At 45.9% G+C, this 26347-nt stretch overlaps 2 protein-coding genes across 3 annotated transcripts in view; both read right to left on the minus strand.

Moving 5' to 3' along the window:
• Positions 1 to 228: 228 nt before the first annotated feature.
• On the minus strand, positions 229 to 13312 carry LOC134808990 (nitric oxide synthase, inducible-like). The gene is given in 10 exon segments (XM_063800068.1): positions 229 to 2401; positions 2403 to 2527; positions 3484 to 3632; positions 4083 to 4204; positions 4604 to 4640; positions 4643 to 4690; positions 6247 to 6480; positions 11020 to 11122; positions 11461 to 11527; positions 13125 to 13312. Coding segments are annotated over 10 exon segments (1149 nt in total). The 3' UTR covers positions 229 to 2325.
• Positions 13313 to 14640: 1328 nt separating this feature from the next.
• LOC129137592 (coiled-coil domain-containing protein 144A-like) overlaps positions 14641 to 26347 on the minus strand; it is a 104647-nt gene continuing 92940 nt past the window's right edge. The window contains exons 13-18 of one of the 2 annotated variants that reach the window (XM_063798898.1): positions 21513 to 21704; positions 20586 to 20874; positions 18934 to 19171; positions 18716 to 18902; positions 17961 to 18053; positions 14641 to 16837 (exon numbers count right to left, since the gene is read on the minus strand). In XM_063798898.1, the coding sequence (XP_063654968.1) occupies positions 16643 to 16837; positions 17961 to 18053; positions 18716 to 18902; positions 18934 to 19171; positions 20586 to 20874; positions 21513 to 21704 (1194 nt within the window). In that variant the 3' untranslated portion in view covers positions 14641 to 16642. Of the gene's footprint in view, positions 16838 to 17960; positions 18054 to 18715; positions 19172 to 20585; positions 20875 to 21512; positions 21705 to 26347 lie in introns of both variants that reach the window. The other variant, XR_010152975.1, reaches the window with a different exon arrangement.

Consider the following 26347-nt stretch of genomic DNA (forward strand, 5'->3'; position numbering starts at 1 on the left):
GGCAGGCCTGTGCCGTCCACCCTACCGCAGGTCTTTGGACCAGCACGAAGCTCCATCTGCTGCTGTCACATCTGGCAGCCATTTCAGAGGAGCCGTGGCCTGCCTGGGGTGTCCCTCTGTGGGGCATCTGTCCAGGCTGCGACACCCACCAGCTCCCCACTCTATAACTGAGGGCCACATTCCCTACAAAACATCCCCCACCAGCCCCCCCAACAAACACACATAAAGTGTGATTAAAGTAAAATTCAATTCATGTCAATATCTCCATCAGGGAATCATACAGAGAAGACCCAAGGGGCCATTAGGAACAGACTAGGGTGTTCGTTTTTTAAACAGAGGCATGAATAATTTCACCCGTGGCAGTTAAATACACAGTGGTGTGACAGCACTTCCTGGTGGTCACTTGAAGTGGTGCACTCACCAGCGGGTTCCATCTTTCACCCACTTGCCAGGCCTGGCATTGAAGATTTCGTCTCCAAGGGACCAGGGAGGCCCCAGCTTGAGAGAGGAGGCTCCGATCAATCCAGGGTGCTACTTGATAGGAGGTCAAGTAAAGGGCTTGATGGGGAACGAGGTGAGAAATAAGACGTGAGGCTGGAGGATATCACTTTCCTCCATCTCCCCAGGCCCTGTGACCTCGGATAATGCAGAGCTGGCTCCATCGTTAAGTTCTGTGCTGGCAGCTTTAACCCCTCCTGTGGGCCCTCAGAGCGCTGACATCTCCAGGCTGCTGGGCTGCACCGCCGCCCTGTCCTTCTTTGCCTCGTAGGGAAATACAGCACCAAAGATATCGTCATGGAAGTGCTTCTGGCTCTTTTAGGTAAAAACAGAGACCAATGTGTCAAGTCCAGGCTGGAATGAGCCCCTAGGGTTGCCCAGCTTCCCTATCACATGGACCTTCATGAGCCATCTGTCTTCCCAACTGTTATACTTTGATTGCGCTTGAATCTGGTTTAGACCCTAAACCCGCTCAGCACCTGCTCTGGAGCAGGCCCTCTAACCATTTCCAAAGCTTTACTTGGCATTCCCATTTCCTGCCCTGTGCTCATCCCCCACCCAAGATGCTCCAGGAAGTGTGAGCTTTCAGATTAACACATCTGGGAAATGCTACATCCTTTCTTTCCTCCCAGCCTTGAAGGGTCCCGATGCACAGCAGCACGTTGAAGGCCCCCAGAAGTCTTGTAGTAAAGCAACGTGCTTGCCTTGGCTTAACTAAGCATGTCCTAGGCTATTCGACCTTGTAACCTTTTGGATGCCAAACATCTACCGACTCATTTAACCCATTTGGGGAAATGCCTGTTATCTCCTCACTGTTCTTCAAACACGCCAGCTTAACTCCCACCCCCGGGCCTTTGTATCTGCTGCCCTCTCCAGAACAGCCCAGAGTGTTTCCTTCAGTATCCACGGGGCTCCTCCTCACCATCTCAGGTTTATTCTCAGATGCTGCCTTCCAGCTCCGCCTTCCCTGGCCACCCTATTTAAAATTACACTCCCCAGCATCCCCTGGGCTATTTCCTGCTGTTTTTCTCCGAAGCACTACACCTCTTCCTTGTTTGGGTTTGTCAGCCCCAGTGGAATGTAAATAATTTTTGCCTGATTCATTTACTGCTCTATCCCTAGCACACAGTAGGTGCTCCATAAATATTCAGTTGAATGTATGAATGTGTCTTAGGGAGAGTATGCAAGTCACAGTCACAGGCTTTGGAATCAGAGAGATGCAGACTGAACTCTAGGCTCTCACTGCTGTAGACCCCATAGGCCCCCTTCCCTCTGTAAAACAGGGTGCTTCCCTCATAAAGTCCTCGGCAGGACTGAAAGAAATGTCACATGAGAATCCTTGGCAAGCACTTGGCCCAGTGTAAGCCCTTGATAAATATCACTATTATCTTCATCAATAAAATGCAAGCCCTTCCTGCTGGGAGGATGAGGGTGAGCAGACGCCAGCCTGTGTGTAAATAAGAAGTGTGAGGTTCACACGAGGCTGACGGGGGGCAGCCTTGCTCTCCCCTGTGTTCACAGCCTTGCTTTGGCCACACAGATACTTTCTGAAAGGGGGGTTTGGGGAGAGGGCAAGTAGACTCTCTTGCTCCCATTCCACAGATGGAAAAATGGAACACATTCACCTGACTTCTCAAAGCTGCCAACCAGTCCAGGATGTGCAGTGGGGCCTTCTGACAGCCCACCCAGCTCAGATCCCAGCCACTGCTAAGATTCCCTTGGGGTCCAGAACTTTTCTGGGCCTGACTCCCCTGGGTCTACCTGCCACCCCTGGTCCTGGCTCCAATAGCCTGTGCCCTTGGCCAGGACCCTCAGCCCATACACCCACTATTGTACCTTGAGCTGAAAGAAATAGTCCTCGACTTGCTCCTCATTCAAGTTCAGCTTGGCAGCCACCAGCTGCTAGGGTGCGGGCCACATCCCAGGCCATGCACACAGCCCTGCAAACATAGAGGTGGCCCGGCTCCTTGTGGAGCACACGGAGCACCTCGCTGGCCAGCTGCTGCTGCAGGATGTCCTGAACACAGACCTAAAACCAGAGGAAACGGTGGGTCCAGTTCCCGGCCACTGGAGACAAGGATTGCAGGCAGGACTGCTGGCCTCAGGGAGGTGGGGAGAGGGCACTAAGGGCTGTGGAGTGAGTCCCCTCCCAGCCAGGACCTTGCACAGGTCCAGGCTCAGGATGAGGAGGAGCACAGATGCTCTGGGGGCTGGGCTGGGAGTAGAGAGATAAATGCTGGACACAGGCCTGCCCTCAAGGGGCTGACTGTCCAGTGGGGCTCCCAGACTGTCTCTGAATTTGCCATGCTTCAAAGAGGCATCAATGAAGGCAGTCCCCCTGCCCAGGGCTCTGCCTACACCCCTGAAAAGTACCCTCTCAATGCAGACTGTCCATCGGGTCCCTGCAGGGTACGGATCCCGGGCTTCCCAGTTAGAAGGTCCAGGAGTCAGTTGGGGACTCTCTGCTCCTGCTCCACACAGGATGCCCAGTGGCCCCAGCACTGGGCACAGAGCACTGGGCCCGAGAGGTGCCCTGATGGCAACAAATGTGTGAGAGCCGAGAGTCTATTCTGACACCTCAGGCTCAGAGGGCAACGCAGCCCTGGGGGCAGCTGAGCCCGTCTGAGGGCCATGGTGGAAGCATCGGCCGCCCTCCAGCCTTGCTGGGTTTGAACGTAGCCAGCCTGGACCACCTCTCCCAGGGGAGTCGCCTGTCCCGGGGGCCTACTGACGACCTTCAGCAGGCTGGGCTCTGGGCTCAACCCGCCTGTGACCTAGGTTAGTCCTGAACCTCTACGGTCCTGTCACTTCTCTTGGAAGAGAGGGCGTAACAGTCTTCACAGCCCCACTCTGATGGTTGTGAATTACTTGCATTTTAGAGCTCAGGAGCTGCAGGCTCAGGGAGGCGAGGGGCCTGTGGGGACCCCGGGCTCACACTGGAGCCTGCGTTGTGTACTGCTTCACCTGCTTTGAGGCTGCATTTACCTTGGGCTTGCCAGGCAGGCAGGAACAGGCTGTGGGCACCGCAGGCAGCACCCCCTTCCGGGCCATCTCCAGCATCTCCTCCTGGTAGATGTGGTCCTCATTTGGGCTGCGGCACTCGAACACCGGGGTCATGCGGCCTCCCTGCACTCCTGCAGGAGTCCCGGGCTGTTGTTACCATGTTGGCCAGCAGGGCGCTATGGCTCAAAGCCGAACTGGAATTCTCACTTCACTCCCACAAGTATCCTAGCTAGTTAATAGCATTATCCCCACTTTACAGATGAAGAAACTGAGGCCCAGGGCATTCCAATCACTCATACATAGTCACACAACTGAAAGTGCAGATGCAGGATTCCCTCAGCCCATCGGAGGTCAAAAGCAGGGACTTTCCCGTTACCTCCACTCCCGGGAGAGGGAGCCCCGGTTCCAATGCCGGAGACAGGAAGGCGGCCGTTCTCACCCACATAGGCCCCACACAGGGAGACAAACTTGGGAGGCCTTCCCTCCAGAGAGGTCCAGGAACCGTTTGTGGGGCTATGGTTCTGCTCTTAGGCAGGCGCTGGCCTCTGGTACCCTCCCACCTGGGAAGCCTCCAGCCACACCCTTTTGCTGGGAGTCATGGAGCCGCTGCTGCCAGAAACTGAGGAAGGGAGCGATGCCTGTGCCAGGCCCGATGAGGACACAAGGATGGGAGGGGTCCTCGGGGAGCCGGAAGCCGCTGGCACTGAAGAGGACAGGAGAAGAGGGGGCCAGTCCTCAGACACCCCGGGCCCACGCACACACAGGATGGCTGGGGAGCTGGGCCTGTGGGGAGCGGTCGTAGGGGGTGGAGAGCAGCTCCTATTTGATTTCCCATGTCCTGCAGGCGGCTTCACTTCTGTCCAGCCACCAGCACCTCCCCCAGGTCCTTCTGAAAAAGGGCCAAGCTCACTGGACTCTGGGCCCTTCCAGCTCTGCTGTCATCGCTGTCTCTGCTAGAGACAGCCACACCAGTGTGACCCCAGTGTCTTCTTTGTGGGCCAAGGGGCCCCGAGCGGCACCTAAACCCCAGATCCCTCCCTTTCCTCCCCGAACCTCCAGGGGTCGGCGGTCCCACAGGGGACAGAGTGGAAGGGGTGCTTACTTCCGCACAAAGCAGGACACTTGGTCTTGGGGCTTCAGTTGTTGAGCCATGTGCTGCAGACGCCGTGGTGCAGGGGACCCTGGCCATCTGCAACGATACCACAAAGTGACCAACGTCCCCCCACTGCCCATGCGCAAACCGTACCAGCTGCTCCACCCACACCACGGCCTCCTTGGACGCCCCCACTCAGGCACTCTCAGGACTCAATGAGCAGCTCTTTGTCCTCCTGGTTCTGAGATCTACCCGCTGTGAGCTCAGAGCTGAGGAAGGTTGAAAGGGACTTAGAGAGGCTGCAAGTTGCTCCATCTTCCAATGTAGAAAGTGAGTCCCGGAGAGGAAAAGTGACTTGGACAAGGTCACTTAGGTCATGGTGAAATCAGGACAGCTCAGCTTCCCTGACTCCTACTCCAGTGCTCCTTCCAAAGAGTTTCTCCAGGAACGCTCCCAGCTCACCACTGAGCTCCACTGACAGCAGCATGAAGTGGCCCCTCGGGGTGGCTACTGCTGTGGGTGCTCATGAGCGTGGCCCTTGCTGGTTGCAACCCTGGGTGGTGGATGAGCTCTGCGCATTTCAGCCTGCTCTGACACCTCGCTTTCCTCCTCAGTTGCCCCTCCTGGGCTTGTAGAAACCCAGGAGGTTTCTCTGGGTTGCATTTCTTTTACAATGGCCCAGCACTTGCAGGAGGCCTCCAACCAACTGCAGAGGTCCCCCTGGTTTTCCTCGGGATTAAATTTTGCTCTCACAGGACATGTCTGCCTCTCCTCTCCTGGTCTGGGTGGGTGTTCTCTAGCAGGACAAACAGAGTCTCTGGCCAGTTTTTAGAAACTGTGTTTTTGTTTCCTAGAGGACAGAGGGCTCAGAAGTGTAGGCAGCTCCCAGCTTTGCCAAACCAAGCAACACTCAGTTACAGAGGGCAGGGCAGGGGGCAGAGGCCAGTGGTGGAGCCAAGACCACCTGAAAGAGATGTTGGCCTACCACTCTATGGCAGCGTCACCCCCTCTTCACTGTCCTCAGTGACTCTGACCTTTCCTTCTTGGCTTCTGCACAATGAGAATCATCTAATTATTTCTACACTCATCTCTCCACTGCTGCCTCTAGATGCTCCCTGAGGGCAGGGCTGATGTCTGTTGTATTTCCACACCTGCCCCAGTGCTGAGCATGGAGAGATGTGAAATAAACCATCACTGAATGAGCTCAGTGAGTGAGTGAACAGCCAGTGCAGAATCTCCCCTGCGTTCAGGCTGCACAATCAGGAAGACTAAGGACCACTGGGCTCTCACCAAGGGTTGGGTGCTCTCCAAGTCTGATCTCATTAAATTGTCTCAAGAGTAGTGGGACAGTGGAGTGGTGGAAGACTTGGACTCAGCAGTTAGACCACCCAGGTCCAAATCTCAGCTCTCCACTTACTCACAGTGTGACTTTCTGGGCCACCTGTAAAATGCACACAGTACCTACCCTACATGGTAACTGATCATATACATACAGAAGGCTTGGTTTACTGCCTGGTTCATAGAGCTCTCTCCCACATGCCTCCTATTACCATTAACAACTCTGGGCTGTAGGTATTCCCTCCCTCCTTGAACTGATGAGGGAACTGAAGGGGCGGAGCGTGACTGCTCCACAGCCTCTGCCCCAGGCTCACCTCGAGTGTGGTACATGAGCACGGCCACAGTCAGGTGGATCGCTGTGGGCGTGTGATCCTGGGAGGAGCTGATGGAGTAAAACCTGGGCTTCAGAATGGGGAGCAGGGAGAGCAGGAAGCCAGCAGACACCTGCAGGGATGGGAACTCCTCCAGCAACTCCAGGAACGTGGGGCTGTTGGTGAACTTCCACTTGCTGTACTCTGAGGACTGAAAGCCAAGGGTGATGTGAGCAACTCAGGGCACCTGCCCCGCTTTGGGGAAAAGGCTGTCACAACCCAGTATTCATTCATTTCTTCACTCACTCAACAAACAAGTCCATGTGCCAGGCACTGTCCAGGGTGCTGAGACTACCAAGCTTGAGAAGAAATAGTTCCTGTCCTGGAGGAACTCAGTCCAGTACACTTATCTAACTTATGTGACCTCCACTGTCAGCAACTCATGGGCTGGGGTCAAATCTTTGTTGAATGGCACTTTCCCCAGCTGTCGTATCCTAGGCAGTTTGGGTGGTAGGTGGGCAAATAATTAAAAACAAATCAAAATCTCTAGTGAGAAAATCTTTTTCATTGTCTTTCAATCTTCCCGAATCCTTTGAGGGGTCTGTTGCTAGGCTAGGCTTACTCTCAAACCCTTGTAAATCCGTCCCTCCTGCCTGAAAACACTCTCCCTCAGCCCCTGCTTTTATCAAACAGAGCAAAAGCAGCTCTCAAGCTCAGAAGGTTTACCACTGTAGAATTTAATGATATTGTTTTGTTTTATTGCATTTATTTTTGTGATTACTTTCCATTAATGGCAAGTGGCATTATTCTTCCATTTAGAGTCATTTAAAATTTTTCTTAAAACACAGGTAATCAAATTTTAAAAACTGAGTTGATTTCTATGAAAATATTAAGTAATGGTGTAGGTTCTACACAGATATGACACTATGGAACAGATGGTTCCTGGAATTTGGGAAATGTTGATGGGCGGCGTTCCCTAACCTGACACTGCTTAGAACGTTGATGGGTGGCATTCCCTAACCTGACACTGCTTAGAATGTTGATGGGCGGCATTCCCTAACCTGGCACTGCTTAGAACGCTGATGGGCGGCGTTCCCTAACCTGGCACTGCTTAGATAGGGGAGACACCTCTGAACACAATAGTGTTTGTAGTGCCATTTAGATCTACTGGGTTCTGATAACTCATGGGTCTTCTTTTTTCTTTTTAAATAAGTAATTACCTTTTCTTGATCACTATTGTATAAAACTTGGAAATACAGAAAAACATGTAGAATAAAAGAAAATATAGAAAAATATATAGAATAGAATGAAAAATCACTCATCATCTCGCCACTCAGAAATAACCACTCCTAATATATTGGTAAATGTTTTTCTCTCTGTGCACCAACATAGCTGTTATTATAGTACATATATTTTATTTTTGTAGCCTGTTTTATTTCCTTAACCTCATAGTATAAGCATGTTCCATATCATTCAAAATTCTTTATAAACATGGTTATAAATGGCTGTAAGATATTTAATGTAGAGAAGCCTCATAATGGATTTAATCATTCCCTAGCTGTTGGACATTTAACTATTCTCCAAATGTTGGGTTGTTTCTGGTTCTGCCTATTATCATGTTGTGATGAATATATTTTTGTTTGTTTGTTTGTTTGTTTAATAGACAAGTCTCACTCTGTTGCCCGGGCTGGAATGCAATCATGTGATCATAGCTCACTGTAGCCTCAAATTCCTGGGCTCAAGCAATCTTCTTCCCGCATCCTCCCAAAGCACTGGAATTACAAGTGTGAGCCACGGCACCTGGCCTGAATATTTTTATGCACAGCTCTTTGTCTTTATTTTAGATGGTTTCCTTATAGTAATTTCAGAAGTGGCATTCCCAAATGGGAAGATTTTGTAAGGCTTTTAGGATACGTATTGCTGGACTTTTTTTTAGAAGGATGAAACATGAAGGTATTCAGATCCCCTGGACCTACATGATGGGACATACCCTAATTTGTGTGTGGGGTGGTGTTGTCACTAGAAAGAGCTCAGACTCTGCTACATTGGGCAAGTTACCCAACTTCACCAACTCCTGTTGGTGCAGGTCTGAGTAGTCACTTCCCAGAAATCCAAGAGTGACTGTTCTTCACAGCTAGGCTCATGAGTGCTCATATTTTAGCTTTAAAAGTACAGATGTGGGCTGGGCATGGTGGCTCATGACTGTAATCCCTGCACTTCGGGAGGCCGAGGTGGGTGGATCACTTGAGGTAAGGAGTTCAAGACCAGCCTGGCCAACATGATAAAAACCCATCTCTACTAAGAAAACATAAAAGTTAACTGGGCATGGTGATGCGTGCTTGCAGTCTCAGCTACTTGGGAGGCTGAATCAGGAGAATCTCTTGAACCCGGGAGGCAGTGCTTTCAGTGAGCTGAGATCGTGCCACTGCACTCCAGCCTGGGCGACAGAGCGAGGCTCCAAAGTACAGATGTCATTAACTTCAGTTTGTGTTATTTCCCTTTCATGAGAAGGGCTCAACAAAAATATTTGGGAAAACTACTGTCTCAACAGCCTAAAATGCTTTTTTTGTAGCAGAAGCAGGAAAGGTTTGACCAAACATACCTGACATTAGGAAGAAATGCAACAGGGGCTCACGCTTCCTGGTGTCCACGATGCATGTGCCAGGAGCCGAGCAGAGGGCCTGGTGTTGAGCATTTCTAATCTTCCCAAGCAGCTTTCCCCACCATGGATTACACAAAACGTTGGTTCTGCAGGATGCTAACAGGTATTCCTTGCAAAAAGGAATTTTGTTGTTTAGAAAAACTGAGTTAATGAAAGTGGAACCCATTCTTTTGTTATTTGAGAATTCCCAAGATGAGGATATGATATTGAGCATTTGCCAAACTCACTTGATAATAAAAACCTTTTCTATCTCATAGGATTGATGTTCCAAAGACCAAACTTTGAGAATCACTGCTGACAACAAGCTTACAATATAATATTTCTCTTTGTATCTCACAAATAGGAAAGCTGAGGTCAGGTAAATTGACCAAGATAGCAAAACCTAGTGATTCAAGGACTCAGGGTCAGAACCCAGAGCCACCTGACCTCAAACCCATGTTCTGTTCCACTCTCTCCCCGAAAGGGGCTCAGACTGTAGGGTGCCCCTGACCCAAGTGAGTGCCTGAAGCCAGAGGGCGAATATGAAATCAATATCAGAGCTTGAATAGAGAATCCCAAACTGACTGTGTTGATCCTGGAGACTGGGCCACACTAGAAACTGATGCAGGGTGAATAAGCCAAGGAAATGAGCAGCCTGGAAGCTGAGCATGAGGAAGGCAGTTGGGATAAATTTTGGGGACTGCATGGACTGCTGTGTCATGGAATCAGCTGGCTTATGGGGGAACAGGATTCATCTCTTGTACCTGGGGTAAGGTGGAGAGAGGAGGAGGAATAATATTCTATTTGAGGGCTGCCCAAGAGTCTCCTCTTATTGCCTCGCAGCTCTTGACTACGTTAATTCTCCATGCCTCCCACTATGAAATCATCAAGTATTCTTCTGTCTCCTGTTGTCCCCAAAGTCTCAGCCTGGGCTGTTTTCTTCTAGGGCTCTGCTTTTCCACAGCTTTAAAACCTCTCCACGTGCATTATTCTGGCTTCAGAGGTGTGGAAGAAATGGATTCTGATAACGCAATAGCATAATATCTAAAGCACTGCTGGTCCATGCACTCGACAAAGATTCATGTCCCAGGCGCTGGTCTAGGCACCACAGATACATTAGTGAGCCATCCGGACACAAATTCCCGGCCTCATGGCATAGCCCTTCGCTGAGGGAGAGACGATAAGCCAGATAAAGAAGTCAAATGTTAGACAGTGATCCGCAATAAAGAGAAAAGGGGGAGGGGCCTGACATTTCAGATTGGGTGTCCAGAGGGCCTTACTGAGAAGGGACTTTTGAATTTCCATCACAGCCTTTTGAGCAGAGAAGGGATTTAACATTTGCTGCACTTCTGGCAGCTGACAGGCATTGCACACTTATATATCCCATATTTTCTTTTCCTCTGTAACTTAACAGATGAAGACAGTGAGGCTCCAAGAAGGCAAGTCATTTTTCCTCATTAGAAACTTGTTCTGACACCAGAAAGCCCACGCTCTCTCTGCAATCTCACACTCTCTTCTTGAAATAACCATGTCAGCCACTATGTTACCCCATTTTATAGGAAAGGAAACAGAGGCCAGAGAGCCTCGGGGGCCTGCAGAGCTGGGACTGGCATTCATGTCACCTAACGCCCAGTCCAGTTTTCTTTCTGCTTTAGTAGACTGGGAGCAATGAGTATAGGATTGGTTTTTTGTTTTTTGGTTTTTTTTGGTTTTGGTTGTCTTTTGTTGTTGTTGTTGTTGAGATGGAGTCTCGCTCTGTCACCTAGACTGGAGTGCAGTGGCACGATCTCGGCTCACTGCACCTCCACCTCCTGGGTTCAAGCGATTCTCCCACCTCAGTCTCCCGAGTAGCTGGGACTACAGGAGCGTCCAGCTAATTTTTTGTCTTTTTAGTAGAGACGGGGTTTCACTGTGTTAGCCAGGATGGTCTCGATCTCCTGACCTCGTGGTCTGCCTGCCTCAGCCTCCCAAAGTGCTGGGATTACAGGCATGAGCCACCGTGCCTGGCTTGTTCTTTCTTTTTTACTGGCGTACAGAAAGAAACAAAAGACTCAAGGGCTTGTCAAAACTTCTATGCATGTGAAATGATAGAAGTTGACTTAACAAGAAGCGGCAGTGACCAAATGACTCAGCACCCGATTGCACCGCACTGGTCTCTTGAACAGCTGCGAGGAGACTAAAGCCTTCTAAACACTTCTGGTGGAAGGATGGGCCACAGGCCAGCAACATGGGCAGGACCTGGGAGCGTGTTAGATGTGCAGAATCTCAGGCCTCATCCCAGACCTACTGGATCAGAATCCACATGCTAACCAGGTGATCGTATGCATGTTAAAGTGTAAGAAGCCCTGCTCTGACTGCCCCATCCTGTGGTGCAATGAGGCTGGGTGTCCCCACAGAGCAGTCAGGAAGCCTAGGTATAGTTATAGGAAGACTCATGCCAGGTAGGACTGCAGAGCTGGGGTGACATGGGCAGAGGCCTCTGCAGAAGCTTAGCTCTGGTTCCCCCAGCAGCGGCAGCTCATTTTGGAGGGACTGAAGGGGAGGGTATGGGATGGTGGTGTTTCTGTTTCATTTACTGTCCCATTGAGACTAGGACTGGTGGAAGAGATGTTCTCTATGACCTGCTGAAACCTGAGAAGGAATCTGCAGGAATAAACAAAGCCTTTAGAGCTTACTAATTCTGATATTTGGAGGGCTTTGCAAGGTTTAATTCAATTTATTATTTACTGATGACCTACCGTGTACCAGACATTGCACTAGGTACTGGGAATACAAAGGGAATCAAATGTCCTAGTGTTGTATTGGGAAGGGAGGGTCACATTCTTGCATGTGTCTGTGTTTGGGGATGACATGAGTGAGGGGCAGGCCTGCAGGGATAGAGCAATTGCATACTCGGTGTCACCTGGGTCCCGAGGGGCAGGACGAAGGACAGATTAAGGAAGGCTTCCTGGAGGAGGTGGCTCCTAAGCTGTCAAGTAGGCTAAGAAATGCTCTATGCATGGGCTACCCACTTCCATACACTCACCACACACACTCACTCAGATGCACTCACACACAAACTCCCACCCACACTCACATCCGCATCCACACACACACTCACAGCATGTATACCTATTCCATCCACACACACACTCACATGCATCCACACACAATCTCCCACCCACACTCACACATCCGCATCCACACACACATTCACAGGCATGTATACCTACTCTATCCACACACACACTCACATGCACTCACGATCTCCCACCCACACTCACAATGCACATCCACACACACACTCACAGCATGTATACCTACTCCATCCACACACACACTCACATGCACTCATGATCTCCCACCCACACTCACAATGCACATCCACACACACACTCACAGCATGTATACCTACTCCATCCACACACACACTCACATGCACTCACCATCTCCCACCCACACTCACAATGCACATCCACACACACACTCACAGCACGTATACCTACTCCATCCACACACACATATAGGCAAATTCACACACACCCACACATGTGCACAGGCACCTACACACACACACACCACATATTGTAGTATTTTTCTGGGGAAACAGAGAAACAGTCACTCTTTTGAAGAACCTCAGAAACTGCACAAGAAGAGCTCTTCATTTATCATCAAAATTCAGATAAAGTTGAAGGTCTAACTTCCAAGAAGATCTAGACTGTTTTCCAGATTGTTATAAATGCATCTTCGGACATGAAGGAGCACCTCACAGTTGCATTCAGATACCTCCTGGGATGTGATTTAGTCTTGATGATTATCATTACATGTCAGTGAATATAGTTTGATGGAAACTTTTAGGGAAACAAAAATTTTCAGAAACTGTGTCCAGATTTACTGTAGTAGTAGTCAACTCTGAGGATACATTTTTTGACCAGGCAATTATTGTTGGGGGCCCCATACCTGACTTGGAGAGGTGTGTTTGTGCCTTTTAGGTAAGATGAGGAATAGAGAGAGGGCCCTCAGACTTAAGAGCTACATGTGATATTTGAGATAAATTGATCCTTAACATTTTTCCCAAGTCAGAGTTCTCATTACTTGTCTCCTTGATGCCAATAGAGTAAAATGCAAAATGGCTCACCACAAATGCAAAATGGCTCAAAGCCCCTCCCTTTCAACTGGCCACATCCTGGCTTTCCTGGGCTCTTTCTACTGAACCAAGCTCTGTGTTCCAAGAAATCATCCTGTTCTCAAATCTCTGTACCTCGTTCTCTGCCGAAGCCATGCCCAAGCAGTTCCCTTTGCCTGGTATGTTTCCCTCTCCCATTTTCCTGCAACACTGCCCCTCAACGTCTTCAATGCGAAGTTCCAGCCCCTCTTTCTAGAAGCTTCCAGAAGCCAGTATTGGGCTTTGGCATTAAACAGCCTGTGTTCAAACTCCACCTCTGTCATTGACGGTGACTCTGAGTATGTGGGTCCTTTTGAGCCTCTGTTTTCTAATCTTTAAAAAAAAGGGAGGGGAAGATATTTACTTCACACTTTTATTTAGTTTGTCAAAGATTAAATGAGACAATGTGAGTGAAACTGACCAGCATACAGGAGATAGTCAAGAAATATTTCAGTGGATAATGGCATTTCTCTCCTGATGAAGTTGGATTAACCCTCTCTTCTACAGTCCGGAACGATCTGTACCTTATACAGCTGCCTTGGATCTGAGGTTTCTGGGTTTGTGAGGTGGGCTCATCTTGGTCTCTTGCCTGGTGACTTTAGCATAATCCTTGCTCAAAAAATTAAATTAAATGAAATAGACTCTTTGGGTATCGCTTTCTTTTTTTCTGCCACATTCCTTCTAATAGCCACCGAGCCTGAAGACAGCAAAGCTGCCCAGACTTTTCTCCTGGGCTTCAGCCCCTCCTGTCTGACTGCTCAAAAGAATCTCAGCAAGCAGGTCTCACAGGCACCTCAAATCCAGCCTGTGTAAACCTGAGCTGCCTGTGTCCACACTCCTATATCCTAGAACCATGGTTCTCAAATGTGGGTGTTTTTGCCCCCCAGGTTACATTTGGCAGGGTCTGGGGATGTTTTTCTTTGTCACGACTCAGACAGAGGGTCCTTCCTGGCGTCTTGTAGGCAGAGGTCATGGGTGCTGCTGAACATCCCACACTGCATAGGACAGTCTCCGTAACAAGGAACGATCCTGCCCCAAGTGTCACTAGTGCCGGGTTGAGAAATCCTGATCGAGAGGGAGCCTTTACCTGGTAGGTCAGGCCATTGCACCGCTCTGCTCACAATCCCCCAGGACTGGTGTTGTGGAAGACAATTTTCCACGGACTGGGGGGATGGGGGGAATGGTTTCAGGATAAAACTGTTCCACCTCATATCATCAGGCATTAAGATTCTCATAAGGAGGGCACAACCTAGATTGCTAGCATGCGCAGTTCGCAATAGGGTTTGTTCTCCTGCGAGAATGGCATGCCGCTGCTGATCTAACAGGAGGCAGAGCTCAGGCGGTAATGGGAGCAAGGGGGAGCGGCTATAAATACAGCTCACCGCTCACCTCCTGCTGTGCAGCCCGGTTCCTAACAGGCCATGGACGGTACTGGTCTGTAGCCCAGGAGTTGGGGAATCCTGCTCTACAGAGTTTCCAACCTCAGAGATGAAGCATCCCCTCTGTAAGTCAGAAAGAAATTATTCAAGTAGGAGAATTAAAACAGGATCACAGAGAGGGAGGCTGAAGAATTTGACTTTCTGTGTTTACTTGTATGAGGAAAAACAGTAAATAGAGGCATCCACAGTATTTAATTTGTTTGGATAATAGTTACAGATAAATAGGTACACCCCATATACAATTACCAATACTTTTTATACAGTTCATATTTCAGTACATCAACACTATTTTATTTACACTCTATTTATGCACATTAACATCTTTCTAAAGTCAGTGCATTGTCAACAAGTTTTATACAGTCATTTACAAGGTGAATGTGGTTAATAGTTAATTTAATAAATTTTCCGCTAGTTCATGAATTAAAAAAATTAATTACAACCAGTATAACAAACACAGATCAAAGAACATTAGTAGATTGTGCTACCTGCTTAAATAAAACATCTGTAAAGAAATTATTTAAAATCTTCCACTTTTTAATGGGACATGTCCAGGTAGGAAAGGACAGATTTTATATACTGAAAATCTTGAAACTATAAAGTATGCATTTTGTCTGACTTTATTACATTAGATAATTTAGGCCACTCTTACCTATTTGCAATTATATTTTTTCTGAAAAGGATTTCAATTTAGGTAGCCATTTAAGATAACCTTTCCAAATGCTCTGAGAACTAGATATTAATAGTTACTGGCCTCAGATATCAGAACACAAATGCTTAGTTACACTGGTAATTACTACCTATGAGGAAGAAAGTGTAGTGGAATCTGACAATTAATGAGAATCAACTTGCAGGGCCTAAATGAATAAACAAAGACCAAAAATAAGGTGAAACATTTCCTTCAAGTATATATTAAAAAACTACACCAAAAAAATTCTACCTGAACTAAATAATATTTATACTTTTGTCCCAGTCTTGAATAATTAGAGGAAAAAATGAAGTAAACAAAGAAACATAACTTTCAATGACTACTGTAAAAATTTTTTAAAAAGACTAATATCAAAATAAAAAAATTAGTGGACATGCAAACAAAGCAAAACTAAAGTTGACTTCCTAAAACCACCAATTTCATTAAATATACTTAAGAACTCCTAATGTCTGGGATGTGTTTTGTTTGTAATTTATAGCCCTTGGAGCCATCAAATACACACAAGCAAGTTCATTTGCATGTGTTCTCTCTTTTTTAAAGTGCAAAACAAACATGGAAAAGAACAACCACTAATTGTGAAACGTGATCTAGCTCCGATGCCGCTTACCTTCCCAGAAGCTCTTGTTGCAACATGTGCATGTGAAGATGGTGCAAATATTGGCAACTGCTCCCCTTCCCTCAGCATGGGCGGGGCCGGGGGTGCAGAATACATTTCTGAGGATACCTGAAGTATCCTAAATGTAAGATGCCTCCACTGGGAGGGCCATGGTAGCTGGATTTCCCAGGATGTTTTTCTTTCTACTGGGTCTCCCTCTGGGTGGAAGGCACATAGCTCTTAAGAGAGCCTCCCTTTCAGACTGACCACTCTATGCCCCTGCCACCAATGACTGGTTGTGTCTCAAACATAAACACAACAGCAAAAACAAAAAGCAAGAAAGACAAAGAAAGGGTATGGAAACTTTAAAAAATAAATGGAAAAATCCTCGCCCATGCCGTAAGAATCATTTGCACACCTTCATGATCTTGCTTTCTCCATCTTGTCAACAGAATGGAATAAAACTTAAGGAAAAAGGAGGTAGCATATCATATCATCCCTAGACAACATTACAATTTTTTGTTTTTTACTTCGACTCCAAGGAAATCTTTAATATTTGTTATGATTATTGATAAACTCTATACTCACTACATATTTGTTCATATCTGGACAAGCACAATTGAATTCTTATTTGGTCCCAGGTGGCTGGTGCCAAACCTTTTGTTTACAGGCTAATGGTGGGATCTGCCTGAAAGTTCTCTATCAGACAACTTGCATGAGACTTCAAAATAAAATTACTACTACTCTTAAAGTTAACTATTTTAATTAGAATTTGTATTCTAACAGGATAAAATAACTACATTTAGCTTGCCTCTCAGTGACACTTTTGCCAAGTATCAGCTACAAGGAGTCATCTCCCTCCCCACCAAGCTGTCTAGCAGCCAGAGTGGTAGCTTTGCTGTAACACACAGTACTTTTTGTAATCAGACTCAAAGTCTTCATCCATACTGCTTGTGTCTGCCATCTTTTTGCCATCAATCTTTGGCAGAAATTGTGCATAGTCTATCCTCTGCTGCTCATAGAAAAGAATGTAGGCAGAGTCGGTGTCAATTTCATCAGGGTGACGTTCCTGAAAGGGCAAGAAAAACCTTTAACAAAAAGCCATCACTATTATGGCTCTAAATCCTTGCCAGGAAAGGGAAGACCAACCCTCTGTAATTACTAAACCTGATTGCTTCCAATAAGCTCACTAGTTTGGCTGTCTCACACCTGCCCCTTTAAAATGAGCCCCACTATTTCCAATGTTTGCTTTGGAGAAAATATTTTGACCATAGACAAGTCAAAACAAAATGACCTAAAACCCCATCAAATTCTATTTATTTATTTTGTATTTATTTATTTTTTTGAGACGGAGTCTTGCTCTGTCACCAGGCTGGTGTGCACTGGCACGATCTCAGCTCACTGCAACCTCTGCCTCCTGGGTTCAAGTGATTCTCCTGCCTCAGCCTCCTGAGTAGCTGGGACTACAGGCATGTGCCACCACGCCTGGCTAATTTTTTGTATTTTTAGTAGAGACGGGCTTTCACCATATTAGCCAGGATGGTCTCGATCTCCTGACTTCATCATCTGCCCACCTTGGCCTCCCAAAGTGCTGGGATTACAGGCGTGAGCCACTGCACTTGGCCCAACCCCATCAAATTCTAACAGTCTAGAAGATAGGAGCTTTTTGCATTAACTAACTCCTTTTTTTTGAGACAGAGTCTTGCTCTGTTGCCCAGGCTGGAGTGCAGCGGTGCAGTCTTGGCTCACTGCAACCTCCACCTCCCAGGTTCAAGCCATTCTCCTGCCTCAGCCTCCTGAGTAGCTGGGATTACAGGCATGTGCCAACATGCCCAACTAATTTTTGTATTTTTAGCAGAGATGGGGTTTCACCATGTTGGCCAGTCTGGTCTTGAACTCCTGACATCAAGTGATCCACCTCCTAAGCCTGCCTCAGCCTCCCAAAGTGCTGGGATTACAGGCATGAGCCACTGCGCCCGGTCAACTAACTCTTTATTTTTCCTCACTACTCATGTTTTCATTCCCTACTCTGCATATCACTTTTGTTTCTTTAATACTGACAGCATCTATATATTGATTCTAACAGAAATATCTATTTCCTATTCAAGAGATAGTCCATTATTTCAACAAATGTTCCCCAGTTCTGTTGATATTCTGTTTCTAACTTTCATTCAAAGATTGAGAATGTTTACCTCACAGATGCTGCCATTGTAGCAGTACCACTTGCAGTTTGGGTTTTTGGCATAAGTGACGTAATGGCCCCCACTCAGAATTCCTGAATGGCACTGTAAGAGATAAGAGAGTGGATGTATGTTAGTAGTTAACTGTACTATGGCTAGGGTATAGCACTAGGATCTGAGCAGGAGAACAGTGATCATGTAAATGATCAGTAGGTGAGAAAATATTTTAGAACACTCTAACTTTCTCTAAAACCAAAATAAGCAAAAAGCAAAATACAAAAGTCATAAGCTCCAAGTCTTGTGTGGATAAACAATCATTTTATAATGTAATTACTATTATTATTATTATTTTGAGACAGGGGCTTGCTCTATCACCCAGGCTGGGGTGCAGTCGAGTGATCACAACTCTCTAAAGACTTGGCCTCCTGGGCTCAGGTGATCCTTCTGCCTCAGCCTTCCAAGTAGCTGGGACCACAGGCAATGCCACCATACCTCGCTCCATTTTAAAATTATTTGTAGAGATGGGGCCCAGGCTGGTCTCAAACTCCTGGGCTCAAGCGATCCTTCTGCCTCAGCCTTCTAAAGTGCTGGGGTTACAGGTGTGAGCCACCACACCTGGGCAGGCCCAGATTTCTATGTTAACTTTCTCTATCACTAAGCTCAATGCTAGGAAATAAGCAGGACCTGAAAAATACTTGCTGATGAATACATGAAGACAAGTGAACAAAACAGACCACTCTCCGAAAACCATACAATAAACCACTTACTGAAATTGCATATAGATTATAAATAGGCTTAATATGAGTGTCTTCTCTTTGGTCATCAGTGCTGTCTTCTTCACTGTGGTTTCCAAGCTGACCATTGCTGTAGCCATTGCCATATGCTTCATGCTCATAAAGGAATCCATTGGCCAAAGCTACCTCGTGGTCCTGAGGAGTGACCAGCTCTGGTTGGCTGCCCCGCCCCCCACATATGCCCTGGCTGCCCCGCCCCCCACATATGCCCTCGGCTCAAGGCGTCAGCCAGCTCACAGATCTGCCCAGCCCCATTCTCTTTGCTGGCATCCAAGTTCTTCTTACTACTTAACAGTTTATTTTTGCTGCCAATCTGGGGCAGCCGGAGCCTCCCTTTGCTCCTCCCCAAAGTCCGTGGGCTGCTATTAGGGCTGCTGTTTTTGCTGGAGGGACAGCTGGTTCCACTTTTTCTTGATGAAGAAGGAGAACCTGTGAACAGGACAGAAGAAAAGATTCACAAATCCAAATGCCACAAAGTAAGCCAGCCCCAAATGCTAACTCTGAGGTTAGCTTCACAAATGTACACACAAAGGTAAAGACAGGGGAGTCGTGACTGGCTACCCTTTAGTTCCTATTATGTAGCCAGTAAGTTACATTTTTGTCTTCTTCAATGCCGAGTCCCTATAAGCAACAATGTCCTGAAAATGTAAAGTAGGTTATAGGGACTCAGAAAATAGCGGAAAGATGATTTATGTCAGATTCAGTTGAAAAAAATCTAATTATTAAGAGTAAGGAGTTTTCCAAATACATATTCCTCTCCTTTGTAAAATTAGACAAAAAATGCGACCACCATTTACTGAGTACTTCCTATTGTTAGGCATGGTACTGGGAATTTCTTGCTGTCCATTGTTACCTCTATGTCTCACAAAAATCCTGTAAGGCTTTAAACTTTTTGGTTATAGCCTCTTACCCCTACCCCCTTTTATACCTTTAAAAATTATTGAGAACCTTTAGAACTTTTATGTGAATTTTATCTATCAATATTTCCTGTATTAGAAACTAAAACTGAGGCATGAAAAAGTACATTAGCACAGACTTCACTGTCAAAGTGACGATATTATTCCATGTCATGTTGTCTCTTACACCATTGTACATCTGTGAGAGAATAAAAGTGAAAAGGCACATATTGTCTTAGTATTTTTATGAAAATAGTTTTGGGCCAGGCACAGTGGCTCACACCTGTAATCCCAGCAGTTTAGGAGGCCGAAGCAGGAGGTTCACTTGGGTGCAGGAGTTCGAGCCCAGCCTGGGAAACATGGCGAAGCACCATCTCTACAAAAAATACAAAAATTAGCTAGGTGCAGTGGTGCGTGCCTGTAGTCCCAGCTACTCAGGAGGCTGAGGTGGGAGGATTGATTGACCCCAGGAGGTCGAGGCTGCAGTGAGCTGTGATCTGTGTTGCACCACTGCACTCCAGCCTGGGTGACAGAGTGAGAACCTGTCTCAAAAAAATAAAAAATAAAATAAATAAATAAATAAAGAGTTTTGATCCTCTAGACCCCCTGAAAGATGGGGAACCTCAGAACTTTCACTATAAGGGGACAAGACAGCAGCTACCATTCCTGTTTACCATACATCAGGTACTGTGTGAAGTGCTTTACTCTCCATGTGTCAAACTCTCAACTCTGTAAACCTGGCATTATCTCCATTTTACAGATGAGAAAATAGATTCAGGGAGGCTGAATCTCTTGATAAAACTTACATAGCTCAAATACAGATAGGTCTGATTCCAGATAGGTTCCTTCCACCCAACCAACCTGATGTTCCAGATCAGAAGACAGAGAAACATATGTAGCCTACAGGAGTCCCAAGAAAGCAACTGCATAAGGCCCCCAGGCCCCACCTTTTGGGCTGCTGCTGATGTTAGCGCTGAGTGAGGATGGGCTTTTGCTCAGGAGCATGTCCTCTTCCCCAGCCAAACTCTGCACATCCACTTTCTTCACCTCTCTTGCCAGAATCCTGGGCTTGGAGAGCTCATCCCCCTGGGGTGTGAGTGGTTGATGCTGGCAGAGAGCCGGGTCTCGTGGTACCAAAAAAGCACTCGGATCAAAACTTTCCCGAGGAAATTTGACAATTTTCTGTGATTTTATCCACTGATCATTTACAAATTGAAATCGCTTAAGGTGAATAATCTGGAGAAGTAAAGGTAGAAAACATCGCATTAAAGCGTTCTGAAGATACAAAATTTACATGGAAAAAACAAGTCAAATACATGTGAATGTTTGGGAATATATAACAGAACATTTACTCTTCATTATTTTTTAAAGACTTCAAAAATATGGTTTCCTAAAGGCCTCTACACAGGCCCCAGTGCACTGGTGTGCTTGTGCACACACTCAACTCAGCAGCGTGGCACAGCCACCTGACTGCGCAGTGGGTATTGCCTCCAGGCTCAGTTGCTCTTCTAGAGTCCACAAAGGGCTAGCCTGAGCTTCCTCTCTCCACAGAGCCAGAAGTTCACCCTCTCCTGAAGTTCAAATTCACCACGTTGTACCCCTTGTGGCAGTTCTCACATCACACTGAATTGCAGTTACTGGTCTACATGATTGATCTCTTCTTCTAGGTTGTAAGCTCTTTAGGAAAAGGAACTACCAAATATTTGTAGAAAGATTCATCTCTGTATTCAACATAAAAACCTTGTACAGAAAGTGTTTTAAACACTGCTGCAGGAAAAGTCTTATTCTCAAAAATAACAAAACCTCCTGTTTATTCATGTCTTCTTTCTTTTATGCTAGATTCCTGCTCTCTCAGAGGCAGGACTGTAACATACCAGGAAGGGTGGAAGCCTCCAGAGATCCAGCTTCTTTGTTGCTAAGCAGTGGGTCTTACACTTGGAACAGTAGTACATCTCATCTTCCCCTAGCTCTTCCTCACTGGGGAAGGCACGGAGACGGCTGTCCAGGATGATGGGCTCGACTTGCGCTCGCCGACTCTGCTCCACACTCTCATGCTCATCTACAACCTGTAGGTAGAGGGAACAGGAGGAAAGGGGTGTGTGGGAAGGCATTTAAACTGGTGATCTAGCTATGCATCAACCTCTCGGTCACTCACCCTTATTTTACTCTATATAAGGAAAAAGAAAATATAACTGGCTGGGTATGGTGGCTCAGGCCTGTAATCCCAGCACTTTAGGAGGCTGAGGTGGGGGGAATTGCTTGAGTCCAGGAGTTCGAAACCAGCCTGGCCAACAGAGTGAGACCCTGTCTATGTGAAAGAAAAACCTAAAAATTAGCTGGGCATTGTGGCACGTGTCTCTAGTCCCAGCTACTCAGGAGGATTGCTTGAGCCTGGGAGTAGAGGTTGCAGTGAGCTGTGATTACGCCACTGCACTGCAGCCCAGATGACAGAGAGAGACCTTGTCTCAAAAAAAAAAAAAAAAAAAAAGGGAAAAGAAAACACAACCCAAACTAGAGTCTGAGCAAATACAGCACCTACACATTTATTCACAAATGTTACATTGTAACATTCTGGATAAAATTTCTATTTATATGATCATAGCTTTTCTTGAAAAATTTTTGAATGCTTCAAAATGACAAAAAGAACTGCATTTATTTAACAACTTTGGAATCCTATAAGGGGTTACATGTGAGCTGGCCCTCAAGCCAGGGGTGATGATAGTAAGCCATTTATCTTTAATCAGAAAGCCAGAGCATTATCAGTATGCTGCAGAGTTTACAGAGGCTAGGAGAAATAACATGAAACACAGAAACCAGAGCTGGATGAAATAAGGGCACAGAAAAGCTCACCATGAGAAGACAACACAGCAGAGCACGAAACACCACAGGGTACAACTCATTTACATCTGATCCCATGTAACACAGAGTTATCAGAATACCAAGTCTATACTTATCTGTCTCCTCCCTCATGGGGCCTTTTTATCTGAGATGGCAACAAAAGGAAGAACAAGCTCAAGAGTGTGCTGCTTTTGTTGAGAAGGCCCCTAATACCCACCCAAACCTTTGGGGTCCTGTTAATCAGCATGTTAGGCTGTGGAGCAAGAAGGAGTTAAGTGTAAGAAAGGAGAGAGAGCAAAGAATGGGCGGGGTGCAGGGATATGTGTTGGGGGTGGTGTAGAATGAAGAAGGAGGAGAGAAGGAAGGATCTAGAGTGCAGCAGAAAAGAAAGAATTTTTCCCTCTCCATGCCTGGCTGCTACCTGACAAACAATCAAGAACCATAGAGCTGGGATCCTTCTGTTTGTCCCTCTAATGTATGGGAAGGTGGGTGAAGCATCAGGGTTATGAATGCTACCATAAGACTTCACACAGTTTATATTTGTGTCCCAAAGCAGAGCCCGGACCACAAGGCCCATACTGACTGCCTCTCTGTGGCAAACGTCACATATGTCCATCACCCACCCTATTTATTGCTCCTCACCCTTCCAGAGGTGAACTTCCTCCATGAATTTCCCTTCCTGAAACTCACGATGGGAACCTTAGGCTGCCTGGAATACAAATTGGCACAGCTCAAGACATGCAGCTTAGCATGGGTTTTCAGGCGAGACTTTTTCCCTATATGAGAGTCACGAGGCTGTCAAATGCTGTTATAAACAAGCAAGGTTGGATTTGATCATGCAGTTACGGTTCTAGCACTGCATAATTACCCAGGCTAAAGAGCTCATTTAAAAAGGGGAACTTAGAGGAAAATTCTTTTTTTAGAAAAGGAAATCTGGCTTGGACTTGGGTTATAGACTTCTTTTTTGAGTACAAATTCTGTAGTAACAAGATATTAACTGTCATCATCTTTTGAACTGGTCACTCAAGGGAAAAACTGACGTGCTTCAGAAGGAAACATGCTGTATCGTAGTTGTTGGAATGAGTAGAAAAAGGGGTGTATCATATACGGTAGTGTTTCCTTTCTCATAGCCAGTTAAATATTATCTCTATTATCTCTACCAGGAATACTTTATGGCCAACCACAAATTAGAGTAAGCTAGTAAAGAATGTTGAATTTTATTGACTACATTTTCTGTGGAACACAGGCTACAGTGCTAGATGAAGACAGGGAGGAAAGAAGGCTGATAAAAAACATATTTGTGGACTGTACTGACAATAATTTCTATTTATCAGTAAAATTTCCCAAAGTGATAAAGATTCCCTTTACCTCTTGGGATCTATGCTTAGATCCTCTACTATTGTTTAAACAGTCTATGAATTACTTATAGGCACCCTCTTCTTTTTCAGAGTTGCTTTAAAGCTCATCTTAACACAAAACACAGGAAATGAAGTAATAGTCTTCATATAAGACTATTAAAAAAAAAGAGAGAGAGGCCTAAGAATTTGTCTAGTTTAATTTTCTTTTTTTCTTTTTTTTTTTTTTTTGAGACAGGGTCTTGCTTTGTTACCCAGGCTGGAGTGCAGTGGCGAGATCACAGCTCACTGCAGCCTTGATCTCTTCGGCTCAAGCAATCCTCCAACCTCAGCCTCCCAAGAAGCTGGGACTATAGGTGCACAACACCACACCTGGCTAATTTGTGCATTTTTTGTAAAGATAGGGTGACATCATATTGCCCAGGCTGGCATCTAGTTTAATTTTCTACTGAGGAATCTGAGGTCCAAACAGGAGAGAAATGTAAAGGATAAGAGTGCGTGTCCCTGTATTTTTTTCTGATTACTAGGTATAATATTCATGTGGAAATTTTGGAAAGCAGAGAAAAATGTAAAAAGGCAGGGAATCCTTTTATATTCTTAATACAAAGGCAACCACTGTCAAAATTTTGGCAGATTTTCTTCTGTCCTTTTTCCTAAATAGTATTTTTTTCAATATTGAAGGTATTCTTTCCAGTATATGCAACTTTATGTCTTGTTTTTAAAAAAATGTTCACATATCATAAGCATGTTCCCATAAATGTTAGCAAAAACTCCTGGTAATCATTTTCAACAACTGCATTATAGTTTATCCAATGAATACACCATGCTTTATTTAACCATTCCTCTAATGTGAGACAAATATAAGTTGTTAATAACTTTTTACTATCCTAAAAAATGCTATGATGATATTTGCCTGCAAATTATGGAGTAATTACAGAGTATTCTCCCCTCAGATAAATTCCTAAAAGGGAAATCACTGGAATAAAAAATATAAAGCATATGGACAATAATCCCAATTTAAAAAGATGTTAATGTATATAAATAGAGTGTAAATAAAATAGTGTTGATGTACTGAAATATGAACTGTATAAAAAGTATTGGTAATTGTATATGGGGTTTATCTGTAACTGTTATCCAAACAAATTAAATACTGTGGATGCCTCTATGTGCTGTTTTTCCTCATACAAGTAAACAACACAGAATGTCAAATTCTTCAGCCTCCCTCTCTGTGATCCTGTTTTAATTCTCCTACTTGAATAATTTCTTTCTGACTTACAGAGGGGATGCTTCATCTCTGAGGTTGGAAACTCTGTAGAGCAGGATTCCCCAACTCCTGGGCTACAGACCAGTACCGTCCATGGCCTGTTAGGAACCGGGCTGCACAGCAGCAGGTGAGCGGTGAGCTGTATTTATAGCCACTCCCCCTTGCTCCCATTACCACCTGAGCTCTGCCTCCTGTTAGATCAGCAGCGGCATGCCATTCTCGCAGGAGAACAAACCCTATTGCGAACTGGGCATGCTAGCAATCTAGGTTGTGCCCTCCTTATGAGAATCTAATGCCTGATGATTTGAGGTGGAACAGTTTGATCCTGAAACCATTCTCCCCAGCCCCCCAGTCCGTGGAAAATTGTCTTCCACAACACCAGTCCCTGGTGCCAAAAAGTTGGCAACCACTGATGTAGAACAAGATCCCTACAGTGGGTACTACCCTACAGAGGTACTACTACAGGGGGTAGAACAAGATCCCTCCAGTGACCAGGTGACTTTAAACATGGCTCACATCCCTTTTAGAAAGTTATGGCAGGGAAGCAAGTAGAGAGCAGGTGGTAAACTGAGGATTGGTGCCTACATCGGTACCAACACTGGGTCCTACAGTCACTTTTGTGCAGATCAGGAGATGAGGTGAAGAGAAGGAAAGCTTCTCATTTGCATAATGCCTTGAAATGACCCGAGGTTTCTAGGAGGCACCGAGAAACCAGAGATGTCCCTTGTTGTCTGTCTGGGAGATCCAAGGGGACAGTTGGCAGTGTTGAGAAGAGATGAAGGTGACAGCTGTAGGTCCTTCACCCTCAGCTTCTATTTGTTCACCTATAAAATTAAAATACCGAACACTCAGGCTTGTAAGAATTAAATGAAGGACACCAATGCCTGGCAGAGTTGCTTGGTAAGTGCTCAATCCAACGATACTCAATCCTATTTTACAAAAAGGGTTTTTTTTTGTTTGTTTTGTTGTTTGTTTTTTTACCTCCTTGCTATACTGATGCTAAAAGAGTTTAATAGTCCTCTGGTCACATTTTCCAAAAACAAGAATACACATTAAAAATGTATAAAATGGGCCAGGCTCAGTGGCTTACACCTGTAATCCCAGCACTTTGGAAGGCTAAGGCAGGCAGATCACCTAAGGTTGAGAGTTCCAGACCAGCCTGACCAACATGGAGAAACCCCGTCTCTACTAAAAATACAAAATAGCCGGGTGTGGTGGTGCATGCCTGTAAACCCAGCTACTTGGGAGGCTG

This window comes from Pan troglodytes, chromosome 19 (genome assembly GCF_028858775.2).
Source record: "Pan troglodytes isolate AG18354 chromosome 19, NHGRI_mPanTro3-v2.0_pri, whole genome shotgun sequence".
Taxonomy (NCBI): domain Eukaryota; kingdom Metazoa; phylum Chordata; class Mammalia; order Primates; family Hominidae; genus Pan; species Pan troglodytes.